Source organism: Malaclemys terrapin, chromosome 7, assembly GCF_027887155.1.
Source record: "Malaclemys terrapin pileata isolate rMalTer1 chromosome 7, rMalTer1.hap1, whole genome shotgun sequence".
Classification (NCBI taxonomy): domain Eukaryota; kingdom Metazoa; phylum Chordata; order Testudines; family Emydidae; genus Malaclemys; species Malaclemys terrapin.
The window spans coordinates 28,964,985-28,986,935 of record NC_071511.1 but is presented as its reverse complement, the minus strand read 5'-3'; the positions used below and the strand labels follow the sequence as shown (position 1 = coordinate 28,986,935).

General features: G+C 43.2%; 1 protein-coding gene across 2 annotated transcripts in view; it reads left to right on the top strand.

The window, feature by feature from the left end:
- The window catches only part of NINJ1 (ninjurin 1), a 35,294-nt gene extending 14,042 nt beyond the window's left edge, over nucleotides 1-21,252 (top strand). The window contains exons 2-4 of one of the 2 annotated variants that reach the window (XM_054035409.1): nucleotides 4,481-4,694; nucleotides 13,134-13,299; nucleotides 19,070-21,252. In XM_054035409.1, coding sequence (XP_053891384.1) covers nucleotides 4,481-4,694; nucleotides 13,134-13,288 — 369 coding nt within the window. In that variant the 3' untranslated portion in view covers nucleotides 13,289-13,299; nucleotides 19,070-21,252. Of the gene's footprint in view, nucleotides 1-4,480; nucleotides 4,695-13,133; nucleotides 13,300-19,069 lie in introns of those variants that run through there. The other variant, XM_054035410.1, reaches the window with a different exon arrangement.
- Nucleotides 21,253-21,951: the final 699 nt, after the last annotated feature.

Genomic DNA, 21,951 nt, shown 5'->3' with positions numbered 1-21,951 from the left:
TTAAAGTTAGCATAGGCATGCCTATCCATGCTATAGTCACACCTTCACTTCGCAGTGTAGACATAGCATAAAGCTCCATTAGAACTGGACAGAGCCACAGGGTGCCAGGAGCCACTGCAGAAGAGAGCAATCCCAGCTCTTCTGGAGGGGGCAAATGTTGCCCTTGTGGAGGGGAAAAGGTAGATACCCTGCGGTTTTTGAACAGTGCTTATAAAATGGAAAGCACTGGTTAAATACATGGCACTGTTACAGTGCCGTGGTAGCAAGCACTGGGTGGCATTTTACAGTCACATAGTAGCAACAAGCATTTTGGACAGTTATTGTAAGCCCAGTTCAAGCTTTAGCATAGACCTTGCTTCTGTATCTCACTTTGCTTCAGGCTTAAATCTTCTAAAGCCAAGAAGCTGCAGCACAAAGACTTAATTTCTGGTACCTGCCAGCTATTTGCATGTTGTTCTCGTAACCACAGTATGAAATCATTTCCTGCTTTCCCCCAACGTAGATTTTAAACACAGAGATTGCTATATAATATGCCTTTTTTTCTGATTCTCACTGCCATAGACTGCAAAGCCTCTGCAGTAGTACTGGCTAAATCTGTATGTTCAGCAGTTGCCTTAAACTGATCTTCCAGCATGTCAGATCTTCAATTCTGACATATTAATCCATGCACTGTTCCTTTCCTCTTCTCTTGCCAGATGGGAAGTACCACTGCCTAATGAGGGTGTGGAAGTTCCTGGAACTTTTCTGGTTACGTTCCCCCTCTCCCCAAATAAAAAGCGATAAACGTCACCATTTCCTCAGCTAAAGGGTGTTTGGAAATACTTGCATACAGTAGAGGATTGCCATTTTTCAGTGGTGAATTTGTTAGAACAGCTGCATCTGAATTTCCGAGACTGTGAGTCACCATATAAAACGTCAATAGTAAACTTAACAAATGGGACATGAATTCAGTGGAGTGGGCAGGCACTAGAATATCAAGTGTAGGTATTCTCTCTGTGCCTAGCTAGAACAGTCTTACTTTCCCTGCTATTTAAAGTAGTTATTGTTGAAAAGCAACTCAAACCCAAATTACTGTACTTGCTTGCTCTATGAGCCACAAAAGCCCAAACCACAGTGCTGAACAGAGGTGTTCCGCAGTAGTTCAGAACAGGAGGTCAGTGACTAAGGATATCTATTAACCATAACCCTTACATGGGGCTGGAACGCAGCGGCCACTACAATAGACCATTTAATGAATCAGGATATTAACCCTTCATATCCCTCCATCCTCCCCCCCTTTGTTTTTTTAAATGCAAAGAACCAGATTGTCTACTCAGCTAATATGGTGTGACTCCATTTATGAGCTACTCCAGTGTAATCCAGTGCCCATGCACTGGTCCACTGTGTCTGCACAACGAAGGAAGTCTTTTGGAATGGCAGGATGTTTAAAAACATGGGAGTGCTTTTCCTAGTATAAGGACTAGGCCAAGTTTCACTCTGACACATGAGCACCCCATTGTATCCACAGGTGGAAATTAAAGCAGAATGAGCCCCAGTCCATTTACATGTACTTAATTAAGAGTTGTGTATTAAAGTAAATTATTTAAGGCCATGTTCCCACTCCCATTGAAGCCAAAGGGAAAACAAAGAGAGCTCCAAGACTGGGCCCTAAAATTTTTATCGTAATATGGATAGGGAAGCAATCTGCTTGCTTCGTTTAGAATTGGAGCCTGGGTCAAACCAATCTGCTATTTACCGATATGTCAAATATTGCACCAAGTCAGTTTCTTTGGCAGGAAGAAGCAAACAGTTAGCCAGCAGATACCTCAACAGATATCGGTATGCTTCCTCAGTTATGAACTTATTGCAAAACCCCACAAATGATATCAGTTTGATAGTCCATAAAATTTTTTTAAAGTTATTTTCAATAGAAAAACACTGGCCAAATTCTGCTGTTACACTTGTGCAACTTTTTGATGTTATTGACATTACATGTTTGTAGCCACAGGCAGAATATGGCCTCTACTGTACAATTAATAGGTGATATTAATCTAAGTTTTTTTGCTCAATAGCTCCAACATTTATTTTGGGCTACTTTTCCTTGAAGGTAATGGGAACACAGCCACACAGGTTCTCACTGCTGTTCGGGAGATGGTATCATTCGAGGAACTGCAATGTAGCTTGTGTCCATGTCCTCCCCTCCCTCTCCCCCGGAAACTGAGGCAAATAGGGTTTTTTTTTTTTAAATATCATGGGTCCCAAACAAAGCAAAACAAATAGCTAGTTCTTCCTAACTGAAGTTTGGATCTGAAAAATTAACACTGCCTCTTTTCACCATGAGCAAAGTCTCAGTAATCAAGCCCTCTGTGTGAGGCTAAGATTACATGGCTTCATTCCCATTGCTGCTGTTTCATGACATTTTTCTCTCAGTACATTATTTAAATTGTGTCCAGAGAAATGAGGTCAAATTTTTCAGTTTGTTCTCTTGGAAGGAACTGGGAAGTTACGTGGTGTAGCATACACATTTAATGCGCTGAAATTTTTCTAGCTTCAAAGACGACAAGCACGGGATGGACAGTGGCTGAACTGGCTTTGAAATTGGAAGTTTGGCTGTTTTGATCACAGCCACTGACCAGTTTAATTAGAGAGTGTCTTCTGCATTTGAAGTAACCTTTAAATAGAGATTTTTCCCACAGTGCTTAACCTTTCCAAAGAAAACGTTTATATAGTAAAAAATATCCCTAACAAATAGGAGTTAAAAAACCCAAAACCATAAAACCCAGCCACGACACTTCTTATAATCTTTCAAAAGAAATTATATTGAAGTAGTTAGAAACCAAACATACGGACAAGAGGGAAGCTCATATATAGTCAGTCACACAAGAGAAAAGGAAGTTGTTTGTATAATTAAACATTCAGTAAGGAAGAAGAGTTATTAAATCAGACATTGAAGGTCTATATTCTGCTCCCTCTTATGCCTGTGCAACTTCATGGAGGTGAGGAGAGGTGCCTGGGTGTATAGTTGTACTATGGGTGTAACAGAAGGCATAATTTGGTTCATGGTTTCAAGTGTGTACCAAGGGCCAGGTTTTTTAAAGCGGTCAAAGGGAGGTAGGCACCTAACCTGCTTTGAGAGAGACAAGGTGGGTGAGTTAATATCTTTTATTGGACCAACTTCTGTTGGTGGGAGAAACAAACTTTTGAGCTTCTGAAGAAGAGCTCTGTGTAAGCTCAAGAGCTTTTTGCTCTCACCAACAGAAGCTGGTCCAAATAAAAGATATTAACTCATCCTCCTTGTCTCTCTAATATCCTCGGACCAACACAGCTACAACATAAGCTGCTTTTAGGCAGTTTTGAAAATCTCACCAAGTGCCTAATTCCTTTAGAAATCTGGTGCCAATGACAGAGTTTTACTGATCTCCTAAAGGAAGAGGAAAGAAAAAGAGCAAGAGAGAACAGACCTGCTATGTCTACTGCTTTTTTGGCATTTGGTGTTGGAAATCCCCTGTGTCTTAACCATCTCCTATCACATGAGATCAGAAATGGAATATCCACATACGTATGGTTGGGCGGGGGCAGCATGGGAATATCCACCAGTGTATCTGGGGGGGAAAAAGATTTATGCAGCAGTTTAATCCAACAAATACTCAAATAGGATTATTGAATGACTCAGGTGGTGCATAGGCCTTGTCCCACATCCCATACAGGGAGGAGTTTCATCCAGTGTAGTGGGTGTTTAAAGCAGTGGCTCTCAACCTTTCCAGACTACTGTACCCCTTTCAGGAGTCTGATTTGTTTTGCGTACCCCCAGGTTTTACCTCACTTAAAAACTACTTGCTTACAAAATCAGACCTAAAAATAGAAAAAAGTGTCACAGCACACTCTTACTGAAAAATTGCTTAGGGTCTCATTTTTACCATACAATTATAAAATAAATCAATTGGAGTACAGATATTGTACTTACATTTCAGTGTATAGCATATAGAACAGTATAAACAAGTCATTGTATGAAATTTTAGTTTGTACTGACTTTGCTAGTGTTTTTTATGTAGCCTATTGTAAAACTAGGTAAATATCTAGATATGTTGATGTACCCCCTGGAAGACTTGAGTGTACCCGCAGGGGTACACGTACCCCTTGTTGAGAATTGCTGGTTTAAAGTATAGCCCTGGTTTTAAAAATGTTTAAAAGCAATCCCATTTATACACTTCTCAGCCTTTAGATTATCCAGATTACCCAAACTTTCTGTCTCTTGTGACATGGAAATTGTGATGCACATGCTTCTAACGGTTAATACATTTGTATATATCTGCCTTAAGTCCAGGCACAATCTATTGCTCCTTGGTTAGAGGATCTTCGTAGGTGTGAGCACACAGAAACATATGAAAGCAGTACAGAGATGAGCAGATTAGGGAAATCAGTCCCTGGACCAAAATCTGTTTCTTAGCTCGCTAACCCATTAAACTTGATGTATCCATAATTGAAATATTTTCACTTTCAGCCTAGAACACGACGCATTAATATGAACCACTACGCCAATAAGAAAAGTGCTGCAGAGAGCATGCTGGATGTTGCTCTTCTGATGGCCAATGCATCCCAGTTGAAAGCAGTAATGGATCAAGGACCTTCTTTCTCATTCTACATCCCACTTATTGTTCTCATCAGCATATCCCTCATACTTCAAATTGGCGTGGGCATGCTCCTGATATTCCTTGGTACGTATTAAGAACATTACCATTTATTTTTCCCTATAGGATTAACCCTGTTTTTGCATTTTCCTTTTGGAAAGAAAGCTATTTGAATGACTGTCTCAGAACAGGTTAAAATTCAGCCACAGAATACAGGAAATGTTTTCAGTGTATTGGCTTCCTTTTCACTAGGGAAAAGTGGATTGCCGATAAGCTTCCTCATTTTTAATTGCTGACTGCAGGAAAATGAACGATTATTTCAGTGAGGCTGGAGGAGCAAGGAACATAGTTAAATACAGTGCACATTAAACAAACAAACAAACAAACAACAAAATCTTTATAGGGCAGGCTCTTTATGCACTGTAGCCTCATGCAATTAGAGAGGGATAGCTCAGTGGTTTGAGCATTGGCCTGCTAACCCAGGGTTGTGAGTTCAATCCTTGAGGGGGCCACTTGGGGATCTGGGGCAAAATAAGTACTTGGTCCTGTTAGTGAAGGCAGGGGGCTGGACTCGATGACCTTTCAAGGTCCCTTCCAGTTCTAGGAGATGGGGTATCTTCCATTAACAGAGTGTTAAGGAATGACCAAAAAGTTATTCTGTAGCAACAGCAGTATAAGAGTAGATTACACCTCCTCCCCAACATCTTTATTACCAATGACACTACAGTCCTCCACCCCCACATTACCAATGCCACAGACTAATGGTTGTATCCTAGATGTTTTCTTTAGTTTATCACTATATTACCCCCCTCCCCCCACAGAATTTCTTTTACATTGATGCTGTACATTGGCTTTAACGGCTTTAAAGCAGTGTGAGTGAAAGCAAAATTTGGGCCTGAGTACTAGACATCAGCATAAGGCTTGGTAGGAATAAAATTGACTTCTTTGAAAACTCCCAGTCTTCTGGGGTAAATAAGGGAACTGATATTACTGCATGTACCATAAATGGTATTAAGGAGTATTTTAGAATACTGACATTCTGGTTACCACACACATCGTACAAAGAACAATGGAAATATATAGTCAAGGATGCCAAAGTCATTACAGGTTTTGACACTAGTGATTTATAGAAGTATTAACTGGACTTAAAGCTAAGAAGAAGAGATTCACCCTTTCTAGCATTTCTTATTGGTATATAATCCCTTGAAAGAAATGGATTGACAGCCATAAGCTATTAGAGAATTGTTCAAAGGCAAGATCCTGGATTCTATTTGAAGAATGGTCTAGCTAACAAACAGCTAAGGTAGAATTTCTTCACACCAAAGACATGTCTAATCCATCATCAAGCCACCATTACTTCATCTTGACTTTTTGGCCAACAGGACATAAAACATCAGAGTAAAAGCTGATATGTCTATGCCTGGGGACCGTCTTCTGGACTGGCTAGGAGATTCTAGCACGAGCATCAAGATTACTTTGATTTCTAACTTATTTGTCACTATTAATATTAATTATTACCAGTGTCTGATTACTGATAAGACTAAAGAAAACATCTAGAACATAAGAACGGCCGTACCAGCTCAGACCAAATGTCCGTCTAGCCCAGTATCCTGTCTACCGACAGTGGCCAATGCCAGGTTCCCAAGAGGGAGTGAACCTAACAGGTAATGATCAAGTAATCTCTCTCCTGCCATCCATCTCCACCCTCTGACAAACAGAGGCTAGGGACACCATTCCTTACCCATCCTGACTAATAGCCATTAATGGACTTAACCTCCATGAATTTATCCAGTTCTCTTTTAAACCCTGTTATAGTCCTAGCCTTCACAACCTCCTCAGGTAAGGAGTTCCACAAGTTGACTGTGCGCTGCGTGAAGAAGAACTTCCTTGTATTTGTTTTAAACCTGCTGCCTATTAATTTCATTTGGTGACCCCTAGTTCTTGTATTAGGAGAATAAGTAAATAACTTTTCCTTATCCACTTTCTGCACATCACTCATGATTTTATATACCTCCATCATATCCCCCCTTAGTCTCCTCTTTTCCAAGCTGAAAAGTCCTAGCCTCTTTAATCTCTCCTCATATGGGACCCGTTCCAAACTCCTAATCATTTTAGTTGCCCTTTTCTGAACCTTTTCTAGTGCCAGTATATCTTTTTTTAGATGAGGAGACCACATCTGTACGCAGTATTCGAGATGTGGGTGTACCATCGATTTATATAAGGGCAATAATATATTCTCAGTCTTATTTTCTATCCCCTTTTTAATGATTCCTAACATCCTGTTTGCTTTTTTGACCGCCGCTGCACACTGCATGGATGTCTTCAGAGAACTATTCACGATGACTCCAAGATCTTTTTCCAGATTCGTTCTAGCTAAATTAGCCCCCATCATATTGTATGTATAGTTGGGGTTATTTTTTTCTGATGTTCATTACTTTACATATATCCACATTAAATTTTGTTTGCCATTTTGTTGCCCAATCACTTAGTTTTGTGAGATCTTTTTGAAGTTCTTCACAGTCTTCTTTGGTCTTAACTATCTTGAGCAGTTTAGTATCATCTGCCAACTTTGCCACCTCACTTTTCACCCCTTTCTCCAGATCATTTATGAATAAGTTGAATAGGATTGGTCCTAGAACTGACCCTTGGGGAACACCACTAGTTACCCCTCTCCATTTTGAGAATTTACCATTTATTCCTACCCTTTGTTCCCTGTTTTAACCAGTTCTCAATCCATGAAAGGACCTTCCCTCTTTTATCCCATGACAACTTAATGTATGTAAGAGCCTTTGGTGAGGAACCTTGTCAAAGGCTTTCTGGAAATCTAAGTATACTATGTCCACTGGTTCCCCCTTGTCCACATGTTTGTTGACCCCTTCAAAGAACTCTAATAGATTAGTAAGACACGATTTCCCTTTACAGAAACCATGTTGACTTTTGCCCAACAATTTTATGTTCTTCTATGTGTCTGACAATTTTATTCTTTACTATTTGTTTCAACTAATTTGCCCGGTACGGACATTAGACTTACTGGTCTGTAATTGCCGGGATCACCTCTAGAGCCCTTTTTAAATATTGGCGTTACATTAGCTATCTTCCAGTCATTGGGTACAGAAGCCGATTTAAAGGACAGGTTACAAACCATAGTTAATAGTTCTGCAACTTCACATTTGAGTTCTTTCAGAACTCTTGGGTGAATGCCATCTGGTCTCGGTGACTTGTTACTGTTGAGTTGATCAATTAATTCCAAAATCTCCTCTAGTGACACTTCAATCTGTGACAATTCCTCAGATTTGTCACCTACAAAAGCCAGCTCAGGTTTTGGAATCTCCCTAACATCCTCAGCCTTGAAGACTGAAGTAAAGAATCCATTTAGTTTCTCCGCAATGACTTTATCGTCTTTAAGCGCTCCTTTTGTATCTCGATCATTCAGGAGCCCCACTGGTTGTTTAGCATGCCAAGGGATTATTCAGCCTTCTTCCAAAACATTTTTGAAAGTAGAATCATTTGCATTGTCACTATCAGAATCTTTTGCTAGTCTTTGCATATACTTTGCCATCACAGGAGTGAGATGTGTAGTGAGATTCCAGCATCACTTTGCAAAGTTTTTATACAAGGCCTGTATCTGGAGCTGTAGCATTCATAAGAATCACCTAGTCAAAAGGAAACAGACACCCAAAATATCTGCAGTGGAAGTTTCAAGAGTTGACTTGAGATGCTTATGCAAGTTGCCAGAAGAGAGGCTTAGGTTTTCACCCACAGCCCCTCAATAAGGGTCTGCACCACAGCCCATTGAAATAAGTGGGAGTTCTACTGACTTCAGAAGGCATTAGATCAACCCTTTGCTACTGACAACCATATACATATAAACATTGCTCATGTAGATTTTAAAGGCTCTTCTTTTGAAATTTGAAACTCCCCCCCCCCACCCCGATTTCTCATTGGCTACTATTTTGCTTAATTAGCTTTCTGTGAAGCACAACTGAGGAGGCAGTGTCCTGTTCCAAGGGTGAAGTTCCCAGCTAGCGAGGATGCATGGGCTGTGGTGTCTTCAACACGCTGATGGCACCCAGCTTTGTGTTTCTCTCTTCTCATCCAGCCAGGAGAGTTGAGTGCCTTTGCCAGTGTCTGGAGGAGATTGGGGACTAGAGATCTAACCGGCTGTGACTCAATTCAGATAAGACAGGAGTGATGATGGGTTCTATTTGGGGGCTACACCCAAACTCTGTTCAGAAGCTAGAGATAAGGCAGCTGTGCAGCAGCCCACTTGGTAAACAGAGTGGTGTACAGCCAGCACATTTAGCTGGTGCTTTAAGATCAGCACTGGCTGCTTGTGTCAAGTGTTGGCATGACTAATAGAGTTCTGAATTGCTTAGGGTGTTCCTATCTGAGAGGCTCTTCCCCAGTGACACACTGCCACATAGGTGCTGGAACTAGGGATGCTGGGGGTGCTGCTGCACCCCCCAGCTTGAAGTGGTTTCCATTTTATACTGGGTTTATAGTTTGGTTCAATTGCTCTCAGCACCCCCACTATGCAAATTGTTCCAGCACCCCTGCACTAACCATTGTGGAGATCAAAAGCAGTCAAGTGGGACCCCTCCTTGGTATAAATGGAATGAAGGCATGAGCCACTGTAAAGGTAGCTTGCCTTTCACATGCAGATATGGCTGCTGCCTCAGTGTGTGGTTGTTGGACAGATAAGTTAGCTCTCTGGCTAACCAAAAACTTCCCCATTCCCCTCTTGCAGGGTAATGGAAGTCGAACCATTATTCAGTCTCTTTCCCTTTGTTATAGTTCAGGCCCAGAGTGTGCCAGTTTTCACCCTTCTCTAGGGAAGATCAGCAACTCTTCTCCCTCTTTCTCCCATCCTCTCCCAGAAACTCCAACCCTGGGCTTCGAAAGAGGTGGCAGCAAGTGCTCAGTCCAACACCCAGCCGCCCTCCCCTGAATACGTCCTTGCTCAAGGCCTCTCTTGCTCCCAGGGTTCTCTTCTCCAGATATCTAGCTTTTTAGGCAGCTTCCTCCAATTGCTCAGGTGAGGCCCAGCGTGGTCTCACTGGGCTCTGAGGCAAAGGCATGACTTATATATCTTGGCACTCCTTCCCATCATGCCTTGCTGTGAGCCTCCAACTCCCATCAGAAGTGGGAACGAGAACTCTGAAGAATTCCCCTGTTTTGGGTTGAACCAGCAGCTGGGCCATGAACCTGCTGTAAAGGGCCAGTATTCCCTGCCACAAACACAAAGCAAGTGCAGAATGGGTCTGCTATTTGAGAAAGAAGTTCACTGTTTCCTTCTGGTGCTAAACTGCATGGAAGGTTACACATGGCCTGTCCTTTGGAGAGACTGGTTTTCTGCACACTTTTCCTTGAAGGTGCCATGGCAGCATTAACAACTTTTTTGAATGGGGAAAAATAGAGTGTTTTGAAATAGTTTAGGCTGCCTGAAATGATAGTGGGATTGGATTACTAGGACAAAAGGTTTAAGAATAACTGTACTAAAGAACGGTTGAGGTTAGCTGCATGCTTAGTACTGTAATAATGAAATAGGATTACTATAATTCCATCTGAAATCTCAGAGTTCTACTTTAATAGATGGAGCTGTATTTTACCTACTTCCTCGCCCCCAATTTTGATGAATCATCAAAATGACATTTCTCTGCAACCTGATGTCTAACACATGAGATCCTCTAGGAACATATACATTGTTGTCTTTTTCCCCCCCCACCAGCAGCCAGCCTTAAGAAACCCTATTCTTAAATACTACAAGAAAGGAGTTGTAGTTCATTTGTCTGGAACTGCCATGCATTACAGTGATCCAGGAGATGTTAGAAGACACACCTCCACACACACAAAATGACTACAAGCATGTTACCAGCGACGCTACATAACCTGTTTATTCAGGTTGCATACAGGGTTAACTCTCAACAGTTTTAGTGTCCGTGTAGGTGCAGAATAGCTGAAATGGTCAAACAGTCCCCCCACTACTGCCCCACAGTGCTCTGGCTGGCTTGGGATGTCTCTCACCACACGCTGCTTCTGGGAACAGAGCTGAGAACCATGGGACAGATCCCCAGAAGCCATTTGAATCGAGAGAGTTTATAGGGCAGCACTAGCATGGACGCAGGGCAAACCTGCAATGGGTCATAAACTAATTCAGCATGGCTAGCTGGGATTCACGGAACCATTTGTACTTAAACTAACTCAGTTACAAATGGGGTCAGTAGTTCTTCAGTGTTCACAATGCCCACATGTAGGGCCCTACCAAATTCATAGTCCATTTTGGTCAATTTCACGGCCATCAGATTTTAAAAAAAATGATATATTTCATGATTTCAGCTATTTAAATCTGAAATTTCATCGTGTTGTAATTGTAGGGGTCCTGACCCCAAAACGAGTTGTGGAACTGCTACCCTTACTTCTGTGCTGCTGGTGGTGGTGTAGCCGCCTTCAAAGCTGGGCACCTGGACAACAGCTGCCACTCTCTGGCCGCCGAGGTCTGAAGACAGCAGTGCAGAAGTAAAGGTGGCATGGTATGGTATCGCTACCCTTACTTCAGCACTGCTTCTGGTGGGGTGCTGCCTACAGCCATCGCTGCTCTCTGCTGCCCAAGCTCTGAATGCAGTGCAGAAGTAAAGGTGGCAATACCACGACCCCCCCTAAAATAACCTTGCAACCCTCCTGCAACTCTCCTTTGGGTCAGGACCACCAATTTGAGAAATGCTGGTCTCCCCTGTAAAATCTGTACAGTATAGGGTAAAAGCACACAAAAGACCAGATATCATGGTCCATGACTCATTTGTCATGGCTGTGAATTTGGTAGGGCCCTACCCATATGCTAAATAAACCCCACCCTGATTTGTATAACAGAGTTCGCAAACTACACATCAAGGGGCTTTGGTAACACTGTTTATGATACTGTTGCTGCCACAGCCTGCATGGTACTTAACATCTTATTCAGATTTTTCTTTCTTTTGTTTATATAATTTATGTATCTTACTACCAACCAAAGTTAGAGTAAGATGTCCTTTCATTAGTTCTCTTTAAGGGCCTGATCCAAAGCCTACTGAAATCAATGACTGTCTGCCCACCAACTTCAATGATATTTGGATCAGGCCATAAATTACAGAACCCCCGTTTAGAGAGAAAGTGGTCAGAGGAGATTTTTGGCTTGCCATAATGCTGAACAGTCCTGCCTGATTTCACACAATCCTACACAAGCATATGCATATTTAATATTAGTCATATATACATTTTACAAGATCTGGAATGAGGCCTACACCAATCTAATTTTATCTTCTCTTATTTGTCCTCCCCTCAGCAGTTCAAGCAAGGAAAAGTGCAAGCAAACAAAAGAAAACAATGTTTACACAGCTGATGCTCAAAATAAGACTGACTGCAAGCTGTGATGCTTTGAAATTTCACTCTCTGTTAAACAGATGTAATGCTCCTGCTTTCTAAAAATAAGAACTAGAAGCTGTAGGAATAGCCATCAGTGGCTAGGTATGGGGAAGAGGGCAGGTACAGAAATCTCATACTGGATCAGATGGAAGAGAGAGATATGATTGGGCTATCTAGAAAGGATGTACAACCCATTCTGTCATAAGAAGCTAGACTTTATTGGCTCTCATTGGTAGATCTTCTGATAAATGAGTAAAGACAAGTTTTCTAGAGGTAAAGTAATAAATATTTAAAAATTGCATTATGATAGTTTTCCTTTTGGAAGGAAAGAAATTAAATGTACTGTAAGAAATGTTACTGCTTCAAGTGTTGGGGATATCTTTTCTGAAGGACACCATTCTGCATCTAGCTACACGTAGAAAGTCTGGGAGCTGCACAAATGTATCTAAGAGCAGAATTTGGCTCTTACACTATAAGAGGATAAAAAGCAACAGAGGGTCCTGTGGCACCTTTGAGACTAACAGAAGTACTGGGAGCATAAGCTTTCGTGGGTAAGAACCTCACTTCTTCAGATGCAAGTAATGGAAATCTCCAGAGGCAGGTATACCTGTGAGGTTCTTACCCACGAAAGCTTATGCTCCCAGTACTTCTGTTTGTCTCAAAGGTGCCACAGGACCCTCTGTTGCTTTTTACAGATTCAGACTAACACGGCTACCCCTCTGATATAAGAGGATATTACATATTCATCACAAATGAAAATTGTTCCCTTAGATTTTGTAACATTGGCTGCAATGCTAACTTCCCTTTTTGCAGGACGGATGTGTCTGGCATCTGGCATCTAGCGAGGGGGAAAGAGACATATCAGGGGGGAGGGATAGCTCAGTGGTTTGAGCATTGGCCTGCTAAACCCAGGGTTGTGAGTTTAGTCCTTGAGGGGGGTCACTTAAGGATCTGGGGTAAAATCAGTACTTGGTCCTGCTAGTGAAGGTAGGGGGCTGGACTCAATGACCTTTCAAGGTCCCTTCCAGCTCTATGAGATATATTTACATAAGATAAATAAAAAGCTTTTTACCGTGTGTGTAAATGTGTTTTGATAGTAAAATACCACTTTTCTTTTTTCCTTTGAAGTAAGATATGACCTTAATGACCCTGCAAAACATGCCAGGCTGGATTTCCTCAATAACCTTGCAACTGGACTGGTGTTCATTATAGTAGTTGTGAATATTTTGATCACTGCCTTTGGAGTGCAGAAACCAGTGGCTGAGACAGCTTCAAGACAGTAGGTAACAAGAAGGTGAGTTATGATCCTTTCAAATTTTTTCCTATTGCCTTCCACCCGACTGACAGTGCACACTCAAACAGCCTCCCCACTCCACATCAGGGCCTGAAAATCATGTTTTTTTAGAAAGTGACCATTTCCCCCTTTAAAGATTATCTGTATGAGCTCTGTAGAGAACAAGTGTATTCTTCACACTGTTCTTGAATCAGATTATAAATATTAGGGATTATCGATGAATTTGATACTGGATTTTAACTGCAAAGTGCAAAAAACGACTTAGGCATATAGAAGACAGTTTTGTATTCCAAGAGGGGCCCCTTGTATGTTCCCTCTGTGAAGTCATAGAGAGCATGCCTCAGGAAAAGCCACTCCCTCTTCTCAGTGCTCACAAAGCCAGTCAAGGGACTGAAGACTGTACTTTTACCCTTCTACTGCAAAAGCTTTTTTACTAGGCAGGTTTGCATCTGCAGTATACTGCTATGCCAGTCAGTTATTAACACATGGAAGACTTTATCCAAGCTTTTGGTATGGTTTATTTTTAACCCAATACAGTGTTAGGTGGTAGCAGAGATGTTAGACTTCATTTAATGTGCCCTGTGGTTTTCCCAGGATGCACTTCTTCCTGTTTGTAGGAAGCCCAACCCAGGCAATTCTGCACTACAGGTTGCTTTGATAAATGTGGTAGAACTGCATTATTCCCCTACCCAAGCAGTGTAAGGCTACTCCTCAATGTGGAAGGTACCTGAAAATAAGAGGCTTTGATTTACCCTTCTACGTAAGAGTAGAAGAGCTTGTGAAAGATCAAAATGTATGTCTCAGCAGCATTGAGAGGCTGCATTCTGGCTGAAATTCACCACAGTGCAGAAGGCAAGCCCAAGAGCAGGGTACCACTACCATCACACTTATGCCCTCAACATAGGATTTAAATTATATACCATGTACCTTGCTCTGGCCCTCTGCACAGGGGGGCATGTCCTCTTAATCCCAAATCCCTTTTCAAGAAGACCTGTGGACGAAACCATTGCATGGAACTGCCAGTAGTAATCCCATAATATGCCAGATCCCCATGCTAATCCCACATGACACTGCACAACCTCATACACATCCCCCTATCAGATGGGCAAGCTCTAGAAGCAGCAGCAAAGACAGTTACATTTTTTTAAAATGAATGTAACGTTAAAAAGGCATCCATATACTTGCTCTGAGTGCCCTGCCCCCTATTCAAAATTACAAAGTCAGAACAACCATCTCAGTCAGCCTCATCCCTTCTACAGAGTAGCATTCCCTGGTATTACATACAAAAAAACCCCACTATGAACACTACGGCTGCAAAGTCAAGCACTCAGAAGTGAGGGAATTCTGGAATTGCAAAACCCTGTGCGACCTTAGTTCAGCCCTCAGGAGTCTGGCCTAAATTCCCACAAGAAGCCTGTGCAAGAGCCAGCAATGGAAGCCAAGAGGAGACTACTAGGTCCCAGCTCTCATATCTAAGGCACTACAAACATTCCTTCACTTCTTACAACCCTTTTCCTCATTCACACCCCATACTGTGCAATGGTGAGGCAAGGGAACTGTTGAACTAGTATTAGGTAATTCTGTATTTACCCAGTATAATGCATACATACAAGGGGGCCAAATTAAGGTTCCTTAAGTAACTTTAATTCTCACATTTCCCTAGCTTTTGAGAGCTCCACTCCGCAACCTCAACTGCCTTTTAAGGTAGGGTGTTTGTACGTGGCTTCCTGGGGTTTTAAAAAGGAAAATTGAGAAAAAACCCAAATTCCATCATTTAGAATCATATCTAATGTCTGCTAGGGTCACCAGCAGAATTGGAACCAAAGTCCATTAGCTAAAGTGAGAGAGATCTGTGCTGTGGATCTAAAGGAGTCACTTCTTGTTTTGAACTTGCCACTTGAAGGGGCATTGTCATGGGGCATGACTGCCCTGTAGCACTGCAGGCACTCCCTGTCTCCATTTCCTCCTCCCAGGCGTTCACGTGGCTCCGCCGTGCAGCTGGGTCACTCTGAGTTCAATCCTTTTTCAGGGGTAACAAGTTCAAACAAACATCCCAAACAAATAAGCCCCAAAGACCAGAAGAACCTTTATCTGGGAGAATGTGAAGGGAGGGGCAAACTAATAGTTGCAGGCTTTTTAAGGTAGGGGGTCTGAGGGCTTTTGCTGAGAAGTTAGGGCTATGAAGTGCATAATAAAATCATTAACACCAGTCAGCGGAGAGTTGAGACCAGAAAGCGTGGATTCCTCCTCCCTAGGGTTACCATATTTCAACAAGCAAAAAAGAGGACGGGAGGAGCCCCACCCTAGCCCCGCCCCTGCCCCTCCCACTTCCCGCCCCCCCAGAACCCCCAACCCTCCCCCCGTTCCTTGTCCCCTGACTGCCCCCTCCTGGGACCCCTGCCCCTAACTGCCCCCCAGGACTCCACTCCCTATCTAAGCCTCCCTGCCTCTTGTCCCCTGACTGCCCCAACCCTTATCCACACCCCCACCCCCAGACAGACCCCTGGGACTCCCACGCCCCATCCAACCACTCCCCACCCCCTGACAGCCCCCCCCAGAACTCCCAACCCATCTAAACCCCTCTGCTCCCTGTCCCCTGACTGCTCCGATCCCTCTCCCCACTCCTGCCCCCTGACAGCCCCCCCGAGAACTCCCAACCCATCTAAACCTCTCTGCTCCCTGTCCCCTGACTGCTCCGATCCCTCTCCCCACTCCTGCCCCCTGACAGCCCCCCCCAGAACTCCCAACCCATCTAAACCTCTCTGCTCCCTGTCCCCTGACTGCTCCGATCCCTCTCCCCACTCCTGCCCCCTGACAGCCCCCCCGAGAACTCCCAACCCATCTAAACCTCTCTGCTCCCTGTCCCCTGACTGCTCCAATCCCTCTCCGCACTCCTGCCCCCTGACAGCCCCCCCCAGAACTCCCAACCCATCTAAACCCCTCTGCTCCCTGTCCCCTGACTGCTCCGATCCCTCTCCCCACTCCTGCCCCCTGACAGCCCCCCCAGAACTCCCAACCCATCTAAACCCCTCTGCTCCCTGTCCCCTGACTGCTCCGATCCCTCTCCCCACTCCTGCCCCCTGACAGCCCCCCCCAGAACTCCCAGCCCCCTACCCCCCCGCTCCTTGTCCCCTGACTGCCCCCTCCTGGGACCCCTGCTCCTAACTGCCCTCCAGAACCCCACCCCCTACCTAAGACTCCCTGTTCCTTGTCCCCTAACTGCCCCCTCCTAAGACCCCCCCCAACTGCCCCCCAGGACCCTACCCCCTACCTGTACCCTGACTGCCCAAAACTTTCTCCACTCCCCTCCAAAAGCCCCCACCCGTTTCTTGACTGCCCCATCCAGAACCTCCCTGTCCCTTCTCCTGCCCCCCCTTACCCTGCTGCTCAGAACAGGGTGTTGGGCTCTGTGCCAGCCGGACACATGGCTGAGCTCCCCAGCACAACACAAAACCCGGTCCCTGGCCCTGCACAGGGCTGCCGGAGCGGGCTGCAGGAGGAGGAGCTGCCGGCCGGCTCAGAATGCAGGGAGGGGGGGGTGGGAGGAGGAAGCTGCTCCGGAGTCCAGCCCGGGACTTTCCTGCAGCCCTCCCAGCTGCTCGCTCTGCTCTGCCAGGGGAGGGGGAAATCCCGGACATTGTGAGTGCTTTACAAATTCCCCCCGGACGCTATTTTTAGCACACAAAAGGAGGACATGTCCGGGGAAATCCGGACGAATGGTAACCCTACTCCTCCCAGTCCAGCACACCTTTCCCTTTGCAGCGTACTGTGAGATGCTTAGTCGAGTCTTGAAGCATGCTCAGGGCAATTGCTTTTGTTAGGGAGCTGTGTGTAGCCGGAGCATACTCTGTGCACAAGAAACGTTCAGAGATTTTACCAGCTAGCTTCTAATCAGCTATACAGAGTGTGCAGATAGCAATTTTCAGGGACTTGTAACTTCATCAAATCTAGGTGAGTTTTCACGGGGACAGCAAAAGGCACTTTGTGCCCCAGGACTATACCTTTGCCAAACATCAAATCCCTCCTTCAGGATGGAGGCACACAGCTGCAGGACTCAGCAATGAACATCTTAATGGGTGTTGCAGCTGTTACATGTGATCTACAAGTCATCTGTTTCCGAGCTTCACAAGCCAATTGTGCTTTGGGCAGAATTAACATGCCATGCTGGTTTCAGTGTCAGTTATTGTACATCATCCCTCTAAACATGCACAAGTGATTCCTCCTGCAGATTTTTACTACCTGCCCATTGACTTTGCTTCTCTTCCCCACCACTCCTCCGCCCCATGTGTGGGAGAGTTGTAGGCATTTTGTGGACACAGTTGTTTTTCAGTTGCTGTAGTTTTGTGAAATATCATGTTACTTAGAATCCTCTATGCCCGATGGAGACAGCTATGTGGCATTTATGTAGGAGTTTCTTTGTTTCAGTGCCCTGGGCAGTGAACATGCCAGAAAAAACACATGACCCAAATGTTTTGGGTTTTTTCTCCCTTTACATCATGTTTGGGATTTGGGGTCTCTAGCTCACAGCAACCATCTTCCTGAAAAGTCAGAGTCTGAATATTCCTTCTTAGTGATCCCAATGGGAACCTTTAACACCTTGCATTCTGCCCAATGGATGCCTCTCTTTATAAGCAGAGTGTACATAGGTATATGTTTCATTAGTCATCCACAACATTTGTACGCACACAGGGTTACGTACCTACCACAAAGGCTGTCTGACTGAAATTGTAATAGAGATTTCATTTCCCCATTCTGCAGTGAAGACAAAACAGCGACTAATTTAATTTACCTTGGTGGTAAGAGGTCAGGTAGAGAAGTAGGCCCTATCACCTGCACAAGACTGTCATTATGCTCCGGCCTATAAACTGTACGTGAGGCTAACTCACTCAACTTGAATGGCTAACTCAGAGTTGTGCCTGGGTCCTTTACCTTTTTTATCCTTACTTGGTCTATGTTTGAGGTTTCTGAAAAATGCACTTTGGATCTGTTCATATTTTAATTTAACAAAGAGAAGATTAAGGGGTGACTTCATTACAGTCTGTAAGTGTCTACATGGGGAACTGATATTTAATAATAATCTCTTAAATCTAGCTGAGAAAAATCTAACATGATCCAATGGGTAGAAGTTGAATCTAGACAAATTCAGACTGGAAATAAGGTGCAAGTTTTTTAAGGGTGAGAGTAATTGACCATTGGAACAATTTAGCAAAGGTTGTGCAATCAGTCCATCACTGACCATTTTTAAATCAAGATTGGATGATTTTCTCAAAGGTCTGCTCTAGGAATTATTTTGGGGAAATTCTATGGCCTGTTGTATCAGAAGATCAAACTGGATGATCATGGTGGTACCTCCTGGCCTCAGAATCTATGAATTATTTGCCCACTGGCACATGCAACTTTTGCTAAAAATAAAAAAATCGGCCCATTCACTCATATACAGTCTTTACAGATCTTTGAAAATAAATCTCTTTTTCCTCTCTGGGATTTTGGCAAAAATACAGCCCCTGGTAGCCAAACGCAGAGTGGCAGCTAGAAGTGAGGCCCTCATTGGACAGCTCCCAGAGTCTAACAGGTGCTGGTCTGCTCACGAAGGACTGTGTTGGCATGCTACCCGTGAAGGACCATGCTGGGTGGAAGTGGGCACTTTCCAGCTTTGCCCTGTGTTAGGCCAACATGGCAGAAGCTTTTGATTCCATTGCAGAGGGAACTTGTAGTTACTGTAATTATTACATAATCAAGCTTAATTTTTTTGCTTTTCATTTTATTGCAGAGATCTGAACCATTGACCCCTCCTCTAAGTACTTCTGCACTTGAGCCAGTTAAACTTGGACACAAAAAGGAGAAGCTGAAGTTATTCAAGCCAGCATTTTTCTGTTTCCTTCAAATGACTTGTTTTCTGTGCCTGGGATTTTCATCCTATTAAATATGTAATATTCAGTTTCTAGTGGAAAGGTTGAGCGTTTTAACTGCTAGTTCATTGACTCTGCCTTCGAAGAGTCTGGCATCTCAATTTCTATAGAAACTGGAGTTCTTCAGAGAAATATGCAATGTGAATGAATTCATCAGGAAACAAAGCGATGGAATCAGCTCCAGAGGCATCCTGGACTCCTCACTTTTTGTGCCTTCTGTTTTCTTGATGGATGAGAAGTTTCCCAACAAAAATTGCTGTCATTTCCACTATGGAAACCAAGGGTCTTAATTTCTGGCACAGTCACACTGTCCTAACCTCTCAGTTGTAGCTAGGTATTTGTATTCCATATTGCTGTAGTGGAATGTCTTTATGTTGTGTGAAGATGGCCATGCCTAATTTTCCCTCTTCCTAGGGAGCAGTTTGTCTCTTCAGCTAAACCAAAAACTCCACCTCTTCCAAGGTGACAGGAATCGAGTAGGAACAAACATTAACAAGCTTTCCTTTGCCCAATTTTTCTCTGACAAGTATTCATTGGCCCAGTTTCTCTGTCGCTGGATCACAAGGGCCTGCATAAACCTTCCCTCCCCTTGGTGCAGGGTCCCACAAGAAGTCCCTTTGCCTAGTTTCTCACTCTCAGTCGCTACTCTCCTCCAGTCCATACAGGATGATTATTATCCACAGCTCTAGCACATCCTGAAAAGGCTTGTAAAAATGCTGCCATAGCTAGGTGCCACTGAGTAACTTAAGGATGGAGGGTGACGTTCATCCCTGCACAGAGGGCAAGGCAAGGCCTGTAAGTTATTAAGTCACATATAACCCATCAAATTAGGATACAGAGGGGCAAATTTTCCTCTGAGAAAAGGCCTGATCTCTGCACTTATTTGCTTTTGTGAGTTTGACTGATTCTAAAAAAAAAAATTTTAAGTAATAGATTTAAAGAGATAGCAAGAAAAAGATCCTCAAGGGCTCATGTTCCCTGCTGGCACAGGAAGCAAAAAAATTTTGGAGGGCATACTGTTGCTGGCAATGTTGTATATTGCGAGTTTTGCTGCTTAAAGTATTTTAATCATTTTACTTCTAATTGATCATACTTGCAATTAGAAGGATTTTAGTGTCCTTGCATTTTAACTTTCTTGTCGATAAAAATTGATACTAATGTATTTCTTGTGTTATCACATTATTTTGCACATTTGTGGCCCAACGTGTACGCTTTTAGGAGAGTTAGCAGCAGCACTCATGTACAGTTTTAAATTGATAATCCTCTCTTCTAGTTATGAATACATGAATAACTGGGTTTAGAGACTTCCCTTGTTTACTGTAGGTTACATAAGAATTATCCTTTAACCAGAAACAAAGCAACAAAGTTACTATTTTTCTGTATTGCTAGTAGCAAAATATAGACATACAAGCAACATAGAAGAATATTAAGCTTTTCTTGCTTTGTTTCTGGTCAAAGTTTTTCTGCAAGATTTCTGGCAAATACTGCTTTGAATGACTTCTTGTATATATTCAAATGTAGGTTGGAGCAGCTGTGAGATGAGGCACTTAGCACAAGTTTTCCCAACAGTTAATTTGTCTTCTGTTAAAATTAATGAAGGAATATCAGATTGTACCTGCATTATAAAATATTCTCAATATTGTATTGCAATGTGTTGATTGGTAAAATATCATTGCTTGACTGCTTAAAATAAAGACTTTCTTCCATTAAACAAAATAAAAAAAACTCCACAACAAAAAACACAGTAAAACTGCAGGTGAAACCCTTCTGAACATGTAATTACCATAAATAAATATCAGAGTGGCTTGGATATATGCACCTTGAGTGTATCGCATGTGCGAAAGGTAGCAAAATATAGTACTATGCAATATAGTACATCCTCATGGTGTAACCCTAACTAAATAGTCATTGCAGTGGGCAGACAAATGATTCTGACCCTTTAACTCAGGTTGGGATCCTAATTATTTCTGATTGCAGAATAGCATGAATTTTTCTAAGTGCAACTTTCCTTTTGTTATTGGTAAATAAATAATTCTTACTTTTGTTTCTGGTTCTCATTTACTCTCCACCTTCAGACATTTATTACCCCCACAGCGCACACCTGATGTAAATGACTCCATTGACCTCACTGGAGTTTCTGCTGCTTGCACCAGGTTGGAATTTGGCCCGGGCTATTTCTAATTCCTTCCTCCCTCCCTCCCCTCCCCCCTTCCCCCATCCTTACAGACACGGAAAGCCAAACAGGGCTCATTTCACACTTAAATACCTTTCACTGGCTAACAGTTGTGGTCGAGAAGTACAAGGGACTCAATTTCTTACTACCTACAGACTCATGCTGCTGCCTTTGCTGCATTAAGCAGCCTCTGGGGACCTAGGTTTTTTACTCACGAACACAGAACGCTTATCTCTAGAGCAATCCTTGGGGCTTCTATGGGACTTGACCAATTCAATTTCCCTTCCCTTTATTTACTCTAAATTCTCACAGCGTTTTCTAGATTTCTGTGTTTGCTTCATTTGTCTCCTCCATTCCGTCTGTTTCTCTTCCCTTTTCACGGTCTGCCAATTTTTCTATATTTGCTCTTGGTTTCTTCTTGCTACTTGACCTTCATTCTCACTGTCACGCAAGGGAACCAGCTGTTTCCGTGATTTTTCCTTGAAAACGTCATAGGAACAGCTGTTCTCATGGTACTTTCCACCAGAAAGATATCCCACCCTCCAGCTGCTTATGTTATATCAGGGGGAA